At 36.3% G+C, this 15,041-nt stretch overlaps 1 protein-coding gene and 1 long non-coding RNA gene across 54 annotated transcripts in view; both read left to right on the top strand.

Annotated features, from left to right (window-relative positions):
• The window catches only part of grip1 (glutamate receptor interacting protein 1), a 359,454-nt gene that overhangs the window by 215,264 nt on the left and 129,149 nt on the right, over positions 1-15,041 (top strand). For 3 of the 53 annotated variants that reach the window (XM_087246967.1, XM_087246959.1, XM_087246950.1), the window contains exon 1: positions 9,761-10,334. The exons of 48 other annotated variants lie outside the window; for them this stretch is intronic. In XM_087246967.1, coding sequence (XP_087103093.1) covers positions 10,289-10,334 — 46 coding nt within the window. In that variant the 5' untranslated portion in view covers positions 9,761-10,288. Of the gene's footprint in view, positions 1-9,760; positions 10,335-15,041 lie in introns of those variants that run through there. 2 more of the 53 variants (NM_001443016.1, NM_001443015.1) reach the window with 1 other exon arrangement.
• Positions 1,205-6,624, top strand: LOC147844663 (uncharacterized). The gene is made up of 3 exons (XR_015482908.1): positions 1,205-2,133; positions 2,711-4,416; positions 4,606-6,624. It is a non-coding gene; the product is annotated as an uncharacterized LOC147844663 (long non-coding RNA).

The raw sequence follows: 15,041 nt of genomic DNA, 5'->3' as shown, positions 1-15,041 counted from the left end.
GTAGGTGTAGTGTGTCCACTGTCATACTAGGGTGATATAAACACAATAAGTCCCTTTTTAATTTTCTTACATTAAAATAGGATCCAAATCCCTCACATTTTAAGGCCCACCGCAACGTGACATAGGAGTGCGGTTTCCCCGCCCACAGAATTGATTGACAGCCACATATTAACATATCTCTGTAGTAACACATATAATAATGTCAACAAGACAGGACATGCACAAAGCAACTGGGATTAAAAGATCTGTTCAGCGCTCTGTGATTATCAATCATCATCAAATGTGATTAAGAATGAGTTTAAAACGATTAACAGTGCATGTTTGTCATGAATTACAGCAATTTTACCGTCTTTATCACCACAGCCGCGTCAGCATAATTATAAAAGACGCTTCAACCCTGTTTGTGGACATTAAATCAGGTAATTTTGTACATCAACATAACAGATATCCATACAGTGTGTGTATGTGTGTGTATGCGCGTAAACTTTGTAACGACATTGTGCGTGACTCATCGAAAGGCTTGAATTATCTCCACATCAAATACATTGAATACTCATTGGGAAAGTTTTTACTGTATTTCTCACAACTGTTACATGAGATCTGCTTCCTTCATGTCTGTCACTGTGCTGTTTATCTGACACAGCCGAGGCAGAGATGGTGGCACACTCTTGACAGAAATGTGGGAACGTGGACGGGACAAGCTACCATTAAAGGCCACAAAAACAGCTAAACATTATTCAAAGCAGAAAACCTCAATGTTCTAAAAGGTATAATAAATAATCTGATGGGTGTTTTGAGCTGAAAATTCACAGACACATTCTGGAGACACAAAAGACTTAGATTAAATCTTGAAAAAGAGGTAAAATAGGTGCCGTTTAATAAGAATTAGGAAAGTCATATTAAAAATTGCCAGAATTGTGCTTTAAAATAAATGTGACAATGTTAATATTGTAATTTTACTATAAAATAAAAACATAGAGAATATATTACTACTATTATAATGATAGTAATAATGTTCTGACTGTATTTGTCTGCACTACTTATTCCCAAAACATTATTTACAATGCACATCAATATAGAAAATACATAATTTAATAATAATAATAATACTATTTTATTACTACTAGTTGTAGTAATAATAATAAATAATAATAATAATAATAATTCTAATAATTTTCCTATACAATTGTGATTTTTAATGCTAATATTCATGGATGTTTAATTTCTTAATGTAAAAAAAACCCTGCAGGCATCATGTAAAGCCTCTCTGCTGTTGCTGCTGTTCTAACCATTCCCTTTACACGTTTTGGAAGATGTTAGCATGCTGTGTTCCCAAAACCACGCAGTCAATCACTCAAACTCGCTGCATTTGTATCGATTCACCTCAAACCTGTTAACAGTTGCCTCGATTCAGTGGTCACCCACTGCACTGAGAAGAGCTGAGAAGTAATCAAACCCTCCAGCAAACTCTGGCCTCCACAAATCCCTTTATTTCTACAGTCTGTGTGGGCTTTACTTTGGAGAAACAGTCTTGATGGAGGTTTGGTCCTGTGGGGAGAAGCACAACATTGGAAAGCAGTGGGCAACAACAGGGCTGTTGTTCATTTCGGTTAGGAAGTGAAGGGGCGAGAGGAAGCTCAGGCAGAGCTGTAGGTGTATGTTCTCTGTCATTCTCAATCTTCTCTGCTGCTTAGGATTCCTCCCGTGAACAAACACCTCGTTCCTCTTGCCCAGCGAACAGGTCTCCCCGTTGACTGCCATCTCTGCTTTGATTTCTAACTCGGGAGCGCTGACGTTGTGAGCTGATGTTATAGCGTGCTGCTCTAAGATAATGCACTTGTGGCGCCCGCTGCTCTCTATCGCACACATTTTAGTTTGCAGAGAACATCAAAGAGCCCAGAGTTAATAAATGATGTGTTCAGGAACTTTAAATATTTGCGAAGTGCAAATTTAAAGCAGCAGTTCACAGGAAAGTGAAAACTCATCATGGGAGTTCCCTGTGTCGCTGCTTCAGAAATCTAAAAAATCATATTTTACTTCTGCTTTTGCAGTCTGTATTGAATGAGAAGCTGTAAATGAAGGATTTTACCATGAAGGAGATTTTTTTTTTGTTATTTAAGAATCATTCAGCTTGTAGTTTGAGGAAAAAATAATAAATTAGTGACTAAATCACCCGTTAGATGTAGCTAATGGACTGGAAGTTGTTAATTTTTAAGCATTTTTCTATATTGCACTGTTTTCAACAGGACCAGGTCGATTCCTGATCAAAAGACTCTCATAATGAATAATTTTTAATAAATACAGTAGTTTATACAATAGTTTGAATCAGCAATTCTTGAATTATACCAAATCCATTACATAAATAATTACTGAATCAGCACCTAATAAACGTAGTTGCCATGATTTTTAGCTTTTTCTACACACACATTGTTTTTAACAATGATTAATATGTGATTATTTGAACTATCGTTCAGTAGGACCAGTGTAATTTGATTCATAATCAAACGACTCTTATAATAAATCATTTTTTAATGAATGTGGTAGTTTACACAATAGTTTGAATCAGCTTGAATTCTTAATTGAACCAAATCCATTAAATTAATTGCTGAATCAGCACTCACTAAACTAAGTTGCCATGACTTTTAGTTTTTTCTACACACATATTGTTTTTAACATTGATTAATATGTCATTCTTTAATCTATCTTTCAGTAGGACTAGTGTAATCTAATTCATGATCAAGTCACTCTCATAATGAATCATTTTTAAATAACACGGTAGTTTATACAATAGTTTGAATCAGCAATTCTTGAATTGAACCAAATCCATTACATTAATTTCTGAATCAGCACTCACTGAACCTAGTTGCCATGATTTTTAGCTTTTTCTATACACACATTGTTTTAAACTTTGATTAAAATGTGATTCTTTAACCTATCGTTCAGTAGGACCAGTGTAATCTGATTTATAATCAAATGAGCCATTTGTTTTAATTAATAGTTTAAGTCAGTCTTCATGAATCCTTTATTGAACTGAATGCATTATCATTCACAGGATCAACATCTGATTCGCTGACTAAAATTAAACTTATAAACGATTGACCTGGATTTTACTGACATGTTAACAAAGATATGAGTTCTGTAAGTGAATTTGAAACGTATACAGTAACTACTCTGATTGATTAAGGTAATTTAGTGAAAGATTAATTTAATTGACTCAGTTCAAGGGGGATGAGTCTTGATTCAATTTACATTCAATTTTTTTGCTACTGTGAACTGTTCTTTTAAATATTCACAATAGAAATGAGAAGCGTTTCATTATCTCTGTTGGAGATAAGTGTGATTTACTTTTTAGAAACACAGTTTACACATCTACATTTTCACACACTGACTTTTTAAACACACACACAGAACTGTAATATCCTTAAAAACCCTGTGTAACCATGGCTGGCAGCAGTTTTCATCTTTTTAAAACGCCGCACTGCTCTTTTGCTTTATGAAGGTCAAAGAGTCGTTTTCATTAGCTTCATTCATTTGGCTTCTTGTGAATTTCTAACTTGTCTTGCAGTTTGAGTTTTAGCTTTTTAAATGGATTGGCCTCTCAAACACTTCACACAGCCAATTACCCAGTGCAGTGGCCTTCAGTGGGAGCTGGAGCACCTCTCACCTGCTCTGCAGATAAGCTTCAGAGACCAGCGCTCAACACACTGGGCTGAAGTGAAAGGTAGAGTAAGCCACTTATCCACAGGAGGGAAGCTGCCGAGGGCTTGTCTGCTTGAGATGGTTGGCCACACTGTGGGAAAGCTCATCGAATGAGATTCTGTCTCGCACGAACAGTCATTCGTTTTTATTTTTCCCAGGGGTCCCACTCTCTTTCTGTCTTTGAGTTTACCAAATAGCAAAACATGCAACCCATGCACATTTTTGCTCTTTAAAATGTGATGCCATTTTTTCCCCCAGTGATGCTCAGATAATGGCCATTCAAACTGAGGAGGGAAATAAGATGCAGGTGGATTTTAAATGCAACTTTACAATACATAAAGATATTTCATGTTTTACATAGCTGAATAAATAAAAATAAATTAAATTAAATCAAAATGTTAACATAGAATTGATCTAGGTGCAGGACTGTCTCCTAGGGATGCTCCGGTCAGGATTTTTACAGCTGATACTGAGTACCAATTCTTTGTCATGGTGATCGGCCAATACCTAATACCGTTCCTGATGCTTCAAGCTTTATGATGCACTATGTACATTTAGGTTTGATACTTACGTGGAGATCTCGCCTTACCTAAGAGAATTAATAAAGGATGCGGCATATAATACCTTAAACACATCTCTTATAACAATATAGTGTGAACATGTTATGGCCAGAAGCAGCTTTACAGAAAATAATGTAACACAGATAAAAAAAAATTGGTGAGAAAAATTACAAACAATGTGATTTGGAAACACTGCAAATGATGAAGGAAGAATTCAACATGTCTCAAGCAAGAAAACATATGCAGGGCATATTTGATGCATAAATCTAATACTTCTTTACTAAAAGGAAATAGGCCTATCCGCTTGTTAAGTGTGACGTCACGCGAAGCGGCCTCCGGGTCCAAGCGCTCTATTCAACTAAATGGGGAGACTCATGAAATGGTAACAATAAACGTTTACAAAGCGATTTAATGCTTTCGAAAATCACGATCTCAGTATATATGTCCATGCCTAATATCCAATGGGCAGAAAGTGATAAAAAATTTTTTATAAATTGATAAATTTTTGGTATTTGTTATGCAGCAAGCCCAGAGATTGTTGTGTACACTACGATTTTATATGAAATTAACTTTAATCTATGATAGGAATAAAACGTGATCATAAACGAATGATTTCTCCACTCAAATGAATGGCGGCTTGGACCCGGAAACAGTATACATAAGTCACAAACACGTCACCACTTAACAAGCGGATAAACTGCTGATTATTGCAGTACATTTATTACTAGAAGTTACATTAAATATTCATGTAAAAAAAGTTTTATTTATCTAATAATTTCAACCAGCTTTTAGTGAACTTGCAATATTGTCAAAAACACTGAACTTTCAGTTGTTCAATGTAAAAAGGCCTAAACACATGCAAAACCATTGAAATATTTTGCTCGTCTTCAACTATTGACAGCAATGAGAGAGAGGAAGGGATTTGAACTTGTGATATCCTATAACCTGACAAATGTGATACTTAGAACATCACTGTGCCTCTAAAATCTGTTCTTTTGCTCATTGACTGTCTTCGCCATGATTTCCGGCAATTTTAACCAATTTTTTGGAATCACAGAGCCACTATGAAAATGTGGGAATCTCGCGGAGATTCCAGGAGAGGTCATAAGATTGGATGAGACATTAGATAGGGGCAGTCGTTCCACTAATGTGACAGCACCTCAATGGAACACTGGAAAGACAATGCTTGCACTAATGTGTCGTGCCAATAGATCTTATAAACATGTTGCACCACATCTGTATATAGACCTTTTTTCTTCCTTTCTGCATGGAGGGCACCACAGTGACCAGCGCCTTCTCTGATGCTTAAAACTTACGTTAAAAATTGTCATCATCCAGAGCAGCATTTCTCAACTGTGTGCCAATACTGTTTTGAAAGGCTTATGAGGTGTTTTTGGGATGCAAAAATTTAATTTAGAAAAAAAAACGTGTGTTAAAACAGTTATACTTCTGTCAGATGCGGTTCAAGTGCAAGAAAAAACGTTCTCCTAGTTCAGTGTCTGCCGTCAGATCAGATGCTGAAATACAGCACAACACCAAAAATTGCCCGTAAAAGTACGCTATTGATACTATTCTGGCTGATTTGCATGTTGATTCTAATCTGGAGTCATTTATGTTTCATTTAGTTAGTTTGCATTGTTTAGTATTTCACGGTATGTGTTTTTCTGTCATTTCAAAATGCCATTTTATTTCCACTTTGTGACAATCTTTCAATCAGTGTATTAGTGGGACAGTAAAGGCTTCATGTGTGTGTGTGTGTCAAACATTATGGTGAATTACATTTGTTTGGGATGGTTGTATAAAACCATATAAAATTTAAAAGAAAGAGAAAATGTTAACTTTAGCGATTACGAGACTTGATTTAAATGTCACAAGATGCTGTCTGACAATGAGGGGAAAATACCTCACAGCAGTGGTTTTTCTTACAATTAGATTGCGTTTATTAAAAAAACAATCCAGGAGGTGGTGCTGACCGACAGCAGTCTTAGTTCAAAGTCATTAAAAGTGAGTAAAATAGACTAAAACTATCATTTCAAAGCTGTCTAAATTTGGATATTTATACGCATCAGCTGCTGATTTTGCATTCTAAGAAAAAGGTCTATATTATAGCTGTTGTGATGCAAGCCTATCAAACGCTCACACCCCCATGCATCATTTACCTCATTACATGTTGTGGGTTATGCATAATATACGGGAGTGCACATGCGTCTTCCTCTGCTTGTAAACTCATTAACAAACCCCGGTTCATGAGATCAGCCAGATTAGTGAGTATCGATTGAGTTATTAAGTGTGATTATAGGATGATGGTATTGATCTTCGATAGGACGATATCGATCTCCTGATCGATCAGAGCATCCCTACTCTTAAAAAAAACAACAAAAAACAATGCCACTAGACAAACCAGGCTAGTCTTGTTTAATTTGAATAATTATTAAACAATAATCACAGCATGCTCAATCCATTTCACACGAGCTATAGACTGCAATGAGCATAATACCTATGTGACACTTTGAATTAATTTATTTATTAATATAATTTTTCGACACTTTCTTAATATTTTTATTGCAGCAAACATTTTTCCGAAACGTTGTTGTATATCTGCTATAAATTGGTATAACATGACAATAATGATGACCATAAAGGTTTTCAGATTCTAATTTTAACTATAGGTCATTTTTTATTAAATTGGTTTGTTTTCCAAGTGCTCAAGGAAGACCAGACTTGATTCCTTTAAAATAAGAATACACGACATGAAGATCCACCCCTGTGTTTTTCCACATTTGCATTATGATTTTTAATTGCTTTGGTTCAATAGGCTGGAAAATCAGTCCAACACTGGAGAGATAAGTTGCTGCGTGATGCTGCTTTTTCTCATTTATCTTCTGAGGCTCTTTATTTGGCTTTCCAGCAGTTCAGCTGCCCATCTGTATCAACCTACTCTGAGATGATCTGCTGCTTTGGGTTCAGTTTGGTCAGTAATGAGCTCAGTGATGGAGCCTGGGTCAGGGTGAGAAACGGACAGTTGGAATGTGTGCTGCGGCACCAGCTGCAGCTCCAGAGGTGAAAGATTACATAAGCTGCTTTGCCAGACGTTCCTGCTGTGGAGTAACAGCGGCAGTTGCTGACCGGAAGATGACTTATAGCCCTGATGTCTGCACACTTCTGAACATTAAGTACATGCATGTCATCCAATGCAGCAGTGAAGTCAGAAGTCAATACTCACATGTGTTTTCAATGATCTGACCTCAGGTGCTCAGTTGAGATGCATTAACGCTTCACCTGGCATTAACATGCGATCGATTGCATCACTTCTGACCACTTGTGCTTGGATGGCAATTGGTTTATTTTGCAGTGAAGTATGAAGTATGTCTTGAATGGGTTGGATCAATAGGGTCACTGCATTCAACTTCATTAGTGTTTAAATTATGAAAGCATTTCAATCAAATCATAGAAATTGGTTTGCATTTGTTGTCACCCAATTATGATCTAGATGAAAATTGAAATACCTTTGCAACTACTTGTCAACTAACTCCCATTTAAGTACCCCAAGGTAAGTGGGAACCATCTTTATTGTACAATCCTGTTTTACATAGGCTATACAGAATATGTACTGATCATAGTCATTATGTAAACTGGGTATATAACTTACTTTCCCTAAGCCTAACATTAACTCATGTAGTTACCGGGTTTATAACTTGGTAACTACCCTATGCCTAACATTAACCCATGCAGTTATTAGGTAAGTAACTTGGTACTTTCCATAAGCCTAACATTAACCCATGTAGTTACTGGGTATATAACTTGGTACTTACCCTAAGCCTAATATTAACCCATGTAGTTACTAGGTATATAACTTGGTACTGTACTTACCCTAAGCCTAACATTAACCCATGTAGTTACTGGGTATATAACTTGGTACTTACCCTAAGCCTAATATTAACCCATGTAGTTACTAGGTATATAACTTGGTACTGTACTTACCCTAAGCCTAACATTAACCAATGTAGTTACTGGGTAAGTAACTTGGTACTTTCCCTAAGTCTAACATTAACCTAGTAACTGGGTATATAACTTGGCACTTTCCCTGAGCCTAATATTAACCCATGTAGTTACTGGGTATACAGTATACTTTAACTAGGTACTTTCCCTGAGCCTAATATTAACCCATGTAGTTACTGGGTATACAGTATACTTTAACTAGGTACTTTCTTTAAGTCTAACATTAACCCATGTAGTTACTATACCTTACTTAACCTAGTGCAGTCATAGGCAAATACACTCTAAGCAGACATTAATCATGTGCACTGTAAAAGAAAGTGCAACCATATAAAGTGTTAGCAGATATTAAATAGAATTTACTGATACTCCCATGCACAATTCACAGCACACTTGCAGATGCCAACAAATGTGGACGTCATAAGATTAATAAGATACTACACCTCCCAGGTGCCATTTACACTAGTGGGTTTTTGTTTTAAAACCCTGTGTTAATTAGGAAATGACCTACACAGCGTTTCAAAACACTGCATCTTTGTTGATTATCTTATCATCTACACACAGATGGTTTTCACAAATGTTAAATTTTAGCATCCTCAAGCCACTCGTTATGTTTACTGTTGTTGTGTTAATGCAATTGTGTTAACCCAGTTAAAACGCATGAAGAGTTTTCCATATTTCCATAAACACCCTTCAACTGGAGACCGTTTTAACCAGTGCAAAAATTCATCTGATTATCTGAAAACTACTTAGTTTAGACTCTGTCAGAGGATTTGAGGTCTTTGCTCCACAATATATATCTTTGTTTTTTTACCTCCCTGAGAAACTGCCCTCATCCCAACTATAGTTCCACCTCATCTGAACCACCGGTCCTTGAGTGTGACATGAGCTGACTGCTCAGGCCACCCGTGTTCAAATTTCAGGGCTTTTAATCCCAGGTTGTCCCGCCTCTCCACTTAGAGGTGAATATGGACAGACACTCCTTCCCTATGCCCAGGAGGATCCTGGGATAGTTGCTCTCTTTCTGTATGATGTAGTTTCACTCTCCGACCCGGGAAGGGTGGGCTTTATGTCATCCCACTTTACACAGTCTGAGATCACAGCTAAAAATAACAAAGCCATTGCTTTGCTCTTCCTTGAGGTAGCGACAAGCTTGTGAATCCAGCAGTTCCTACTTAGGACAGTTAGAATACTTACTTTCGCCCTTGTTCCAGATGGTATGCATCTCAACAATAGTGAAAACATGTTGTTTGTTAGGACCATGTAGAAAAGGCCTTGCCATTTGTGCTGCAAATGATTTAGTCTACTGGTGAAAAGGGAAGCCTGTCAAGCCAGCAACTTACAAAAGTTCCCAATCCTTTAGGATGCTTTTAGGAAGTGTTCCTGTACCTTGCTTTCATGTCCGCCAACTCCTCAAATGAATGTACGTGTATGCATGAGCGAGCTTGCTGTGACCTGACAGGATGACGGCCGCTTTGCTTGCATCTCTCATCTTGTCCCATTCTCTCTCTCTCTCTCTCTTTCTGCCATGCACAAATCTACTCTCGTTTTCCATTTTCCATGCACAGTAAGACTGAATTTTCTTGTCTCGCCTCGGTCTGTGCTAATGCCTGGCGCCTTGAGACCCAAGGTTTTATTCATTTATTCATTTCCCCACCTGCCTCGTCATTCCTGCGTCTTCAACCAACCTGGACCGTCGCCTGTGGGATAAAGCAAGTGGACTTGTTGATCTCTTTTTCTAATGGTTTTCAACTTTGGGTTTGCGGCGTCTTTAATCGAGAGTGCATAAGTGCCCTGAGGTTTTCCTTTGAATACAGAGGGAAAAAGTAAAATGTGCCATCATCAGCACTTTTAGTACGCCTACTGCCGGAGAAGCTACCGGTGCACTCATGCGAACAATGTCTGTGTGTGCGTTCGAGCGGGTTTGTGTGGACATTTTCATGTGCCGTTTGAAGATCTCTGGCTCTGCTAGTCTTGGTTTCCAGTGGGCGAGGTTGTTTACTGGAGACCCCTGGGTGTAGCGCATTAACCCAATGGCGTTTGCGTGTGGTGCCAGCAGAGCTTTCCGCAGTGACGTCGGTGAGTGTCGTTGTGGATGTTTGAAAGTGAGTGACTGGATGCCAAAAATAAGCTTCGGCTAATACGGATAATTAATATCCCACTGAGCGGCTTTGTTTTCTGTAAACGGCTAAATCTGTCCGAATAGAAATGGGATTTCGCTGTGAAAATTGCTTAAATGTGGAAATTGTGCATGCTATTTTTTTTAAGCCTAAGATCTGACGAGTCTGTTCATTTTATTTTATTCTCTGGAGGTCTTTGAACCAGAAATGAATATAGAGTCAATCATTCTGCTGTCTGGTCAGGCCTGAATGTCATCTGCATAATAATGTGTGACTGATCTGAAAGACGTGGTGGGATCAGCTGATTGGTTGGCTGGCTGAGCTTTTGTGATGTTTGATTGGTTTGTCCCAAGACTATTCTCACCTGGCCCCCAGACTGTTATGCTGTTTGACAGGCTGCTAAACAGTTAATATTCTTCTGCCTAGGGTGAAACAAAATAGATTTAAACAGTTTAGCATGATGCTTGCCAGTGTGTGTATAATGTAACGAGGCTATAAAAGTCCACCATCACAAGTCTGCAAGTTATTGCGAATGATAAATTCATGCATGATTTAATTTTTGACACTGCTTACTTAAAGGTTTGTTCAAAACCCTAAATGTGATCGATATTACTGATTCTAGCTGCTATAAGAAACAGAATACATACTTTCTTATTATTCTCAGCTTATGAGATTTATATCATGGATTTAATAATAACTATAGGTTTTTTTTTAATTATTTGTGGAATATTTTTAAATTATTTTTGTAACTTATTATATAATTTGTTTATTATAAATTAGGGCTGCACAAAATGTTCGTTTCAGGATTGATATTGCACTGTATAAATCTGCAATAGTCGCATTGCAGGATCTTGAATCAATATAACATGACCTTATAGGTTGCAATGGTTATGTTTTAAGGCTTGTGACAGTAAGATTTCAAGCTAATATAAACCATTTGGGCACAAAAATTTTGAAAGTTTGTCGTAAAGATTTATTATTTATTTATAAAATAAAGAGTATTTAGTGTAGTTTTATATTTGATTATTGTGTTTCTGAACCTCAATGCTGTTAGACTTTACAGAAAGCCATGAAGCGATGTTCATTTCGGTTCTTATCTTTGTTCTATTGTTTTCATCTGTGCTTTATTTTATTCAGTATATTTTAATATAAATTTATGCAGATGCACTCCCCTACAAATTCATCCCAGCCAACGTAATATTATGAATTCTTTGCAAATAGTGACTCAAGTCATCGTCAATGTGAGATTATTTTGCTGAAATACTAAATATCACAATGTCTGTTTTTTCCAATGTCCTGCAGCCCTATTATAAATGAACATACACCTAAAAAGTACATTAATTTCATTAAACCATGAAGTTATATATTATTATTATAAGTTATTTAAATTGTTAGAATACTCAGTAAAGTTCATGTTTCAGGAATATATTTGTTCAGTTCCTAATTTAAATATACCAAAACTCTACTATTTGGAAATAGTTTGTTTACACTTTATTTTAAGGTTCAATTCTCGCTTTTAGCAAACCATTATGACATTTGCTTTAATAAAACTCCCAATTTGCTCTTATCATTAAGGTAGTTTAGGTATTGTGCAGGATTAGGGATGTAGAAAAATGTTATATAGAATATGTTGTTTAAAAGTACATATAAGCAGCCAATATCTCAATAAACATGCATTTAAGCAACTAATTAATAGTGAGAACTGGTCTAAAGCATACCTGCCAATATATCTATTAAATATTGCAATAATACTGTTGAGGACTGGAATAGGATGCAGCGGGTTTTGGGCGCTGCGATCAGGTACTGTACCAAAGTTGGCGACTTGGGGGTTTTCCAGGAGAAATCACAAAACAGGATGGTTGGGGGAGATTGGTCTGAAATATGGGAGACTCCTGGGAAAAAACAGTAGCGTTGGCAGGTATGGTCCAAGGTGTTACCAACATCGATTTTGATTGACTGGGATGATAAACAGTGCTCGCTTTATGGTTTTGTTTATGTAAATGTAAAAAAATTACACTGCAAGCAACTCAACATTGCATATCTATGCGATGTGTCTATTGTGAATGCACACATTTTGATATCGATGCTGAAACATTATTTTGTGCAGCCCTAATTTAGATAAAGTTTGACCTCAGCTTCCAGATTTTTAAATAGTTGCATCTAGTTGAAGTTGTCCAATCATAACTAACTCAAACATAAGTGGAAACCTTTATGATGAACCTTTATGATTGTGCACTACATAAGATTTATATCATGTTTGTTCAAGAGTTCTAGATATCCATGTAACGGTACAAATAATAGTACACACATCCGTCATGTGCATTTGTGGAGATTTGTGTTTTGCACAAAGACTTGCCTTCCTGCTGGTCTACATTCATTTCGTCAGTGTGCATGTGTCTCTCTGTGTGGATGTGATCTGTGTGTGTGATGTGCAGATCACAAGCGCTGGGGCTTTAATTTGGATGGCTGTTTTGTGATGGTGAAGCCCAGACAGTCGAGAGCCACTTTGTACAAACACCTTCTGCTCGAATGCCAACATGAGGCTCCCTTTCTCTCGCGCTCATTCATTTTCTTTCTTTCTCTCTCTTTCTATCCCTCTATTTATGCTTGTAACCCAGATTCAGGAACAGAGGCAGAATCATTGAGACCCAGCAGCTTTTCAAACACCAAGCTTTTCGCTGACACCGAGATTGATTTGTATCTCAGCCTCCATCATTTGTGCAAGACACTGACAAGACCCAAGACAGGGAATTTAGTTGGAGTGCTTGGTCTGAACCCGTTTATGCATTTTTATGCAGCTAACAACATTTTAACGAGTACAGGGAAAAAACATACATCAGCTATTTATTGATACTGTCGATATTTTCCATAAATTATTTGATTAGCTCTTTTTGTCTCAATATAGACAATAGTGACAATATATTGTAGATATTTTCGAAATAATGTGCAATTATAACTTTAAATCAAAATGCAATCACTTGAATTCATTTGTGAAATTAAAGATGTTTTCTTCTTATTGCTTAAGTTCTTGATTTACATACTTTTATGTTGCAGGTATTCATATTTTAAGGTTTTTTTTATTAATATGATTATTTAGATATTAAATATTTAATGTTTTTGTAATCATGTTTTTTTGTTAGTAATATTTCTAAGATAAATACATTAAAACATTTTTATTACTAGATAGATATTCCCAATAATTGGTATAAGTAATAATTTTATTTTACCTAATTTTATTATGATTTTTAACTTGTATACATTTAAAATCAACATATTTATATTATATTATTGTATTATATAATATTTGTAAAATATTACTAGTGTACTGCAAAAAATGCTTGTCTTACTTAGATTTTTTGTCTTGTTTCTAGTCCAAATATCTAGAAATTCTTAAATTAAGAAGAATTTTCTAGACAAGCAAAACATATTGTCTTGTTTTAAGAAATAATATGCCAAATTGAAGTGAGTTTTTCCTTAAAACAAGCAAAATAATCTTAAAGTGAAATAACTAAAAATAGACATAGGATTTTGAGAAAAATTATCATTATAGAAAAAAAAATCTGACGGCTATTAGAGGTTTTTGCATCTGAACACTTCACATAATAAAAATAACCCAGTGGACACATACAGTACGTTGTGTCAACTTAAAGGTTTATTTATGGATGCAATTAGTTACAATTCATTTTTGCCCAGCACTTATATTAATATATAGTTTTTTCTGCCTCCATTTTGGGCTCTACCATTAGACCCACCTGAGTTTGGAAAAAAAAACATTTTCAGCCTACCCAGACTTGACATACTGTCTTGATCCACAGATAAAGCTCTCGTATGAAAACACTCCACAATTCACAAGGGAAGCCATATTGATAAAGAAGACGTGTATTATATAATGACTAAAAGCAGCAGCATGTTATTCTGTGAAGCAGTGAAGCCTCGGGCTGCTGTGTGGAAAACACCCTCATGTTGGTTTACATGTCTGTACCCTCAACATTCACCAAACACTTGCAAAGCTCTGTTTTGCATATCGCTGATGGATTATTCTTGCTTTTCACCACATGAAAACAAATAAATCCTCTCCCACACTCTTGATTTTCCGAAACAGCGGAAGGCGCGTTTGAAACCTGTGATCAGATTAGCGAAATAAAGGTAAACTTCATCCCATGATGCCTTGGGCTCAGAACCTGTGGCAAATTCAGAGAAATGTGATTCCTGGATGTGGCGATAATCCATTTAGTGACCTGTGTGCTTCTCTGGTCATCACTAAAAGGCTGAATGAAGCGTCTGTGGAGCTGCGGCTGATGTCAGCTTCATACACACTGTGGGCTTACAGTCCTATGCATTTTAAATGAGCGTCTGCTTATTCTCTAGAGACATTTGAGCAGGGGCTTGTTCTCATTGCCAGTCATAGGCTCTTTTTAATGTGTACTGCCTTGAATTATATTCAATCAAATTAACTTTAGAAGTCATTTCGACTTGCATCATAACAAACTGAAATTAAATCTGGTATAACTTTAATAATAACAGCATTCATAAGAAGAGAATCTATCAGCATGATCTTTGTTATGGGTGGAAAAGGCATATGTTTTGTCAGCATTAAAAGTTGCATGAAATTAAAACAAAATGTTTTAGATGTTAGGATCAGTATTGCTAGTTTTTAAAGATATCT

Source organism: Danio rerio, chromosome 4, assembly GCF_052040795.2.
Source record: "Danio rerio strain M-AB ecotype USA chromosome 4, GRCz13ab, whole genome shotgun sequence".
In the NCBI taxonomy this organism is placed as follows: Eukaryota; Metazoa; Chordata; class Actinopteri; order Cypriniformes; family Danionidae; genus Danio; species Danio rerio.
The sequence above is the reverse complement of the archived record's forward strand: the minus strand, read 5'-3'. Positions and strand labels throughout refer to the sequence as shown.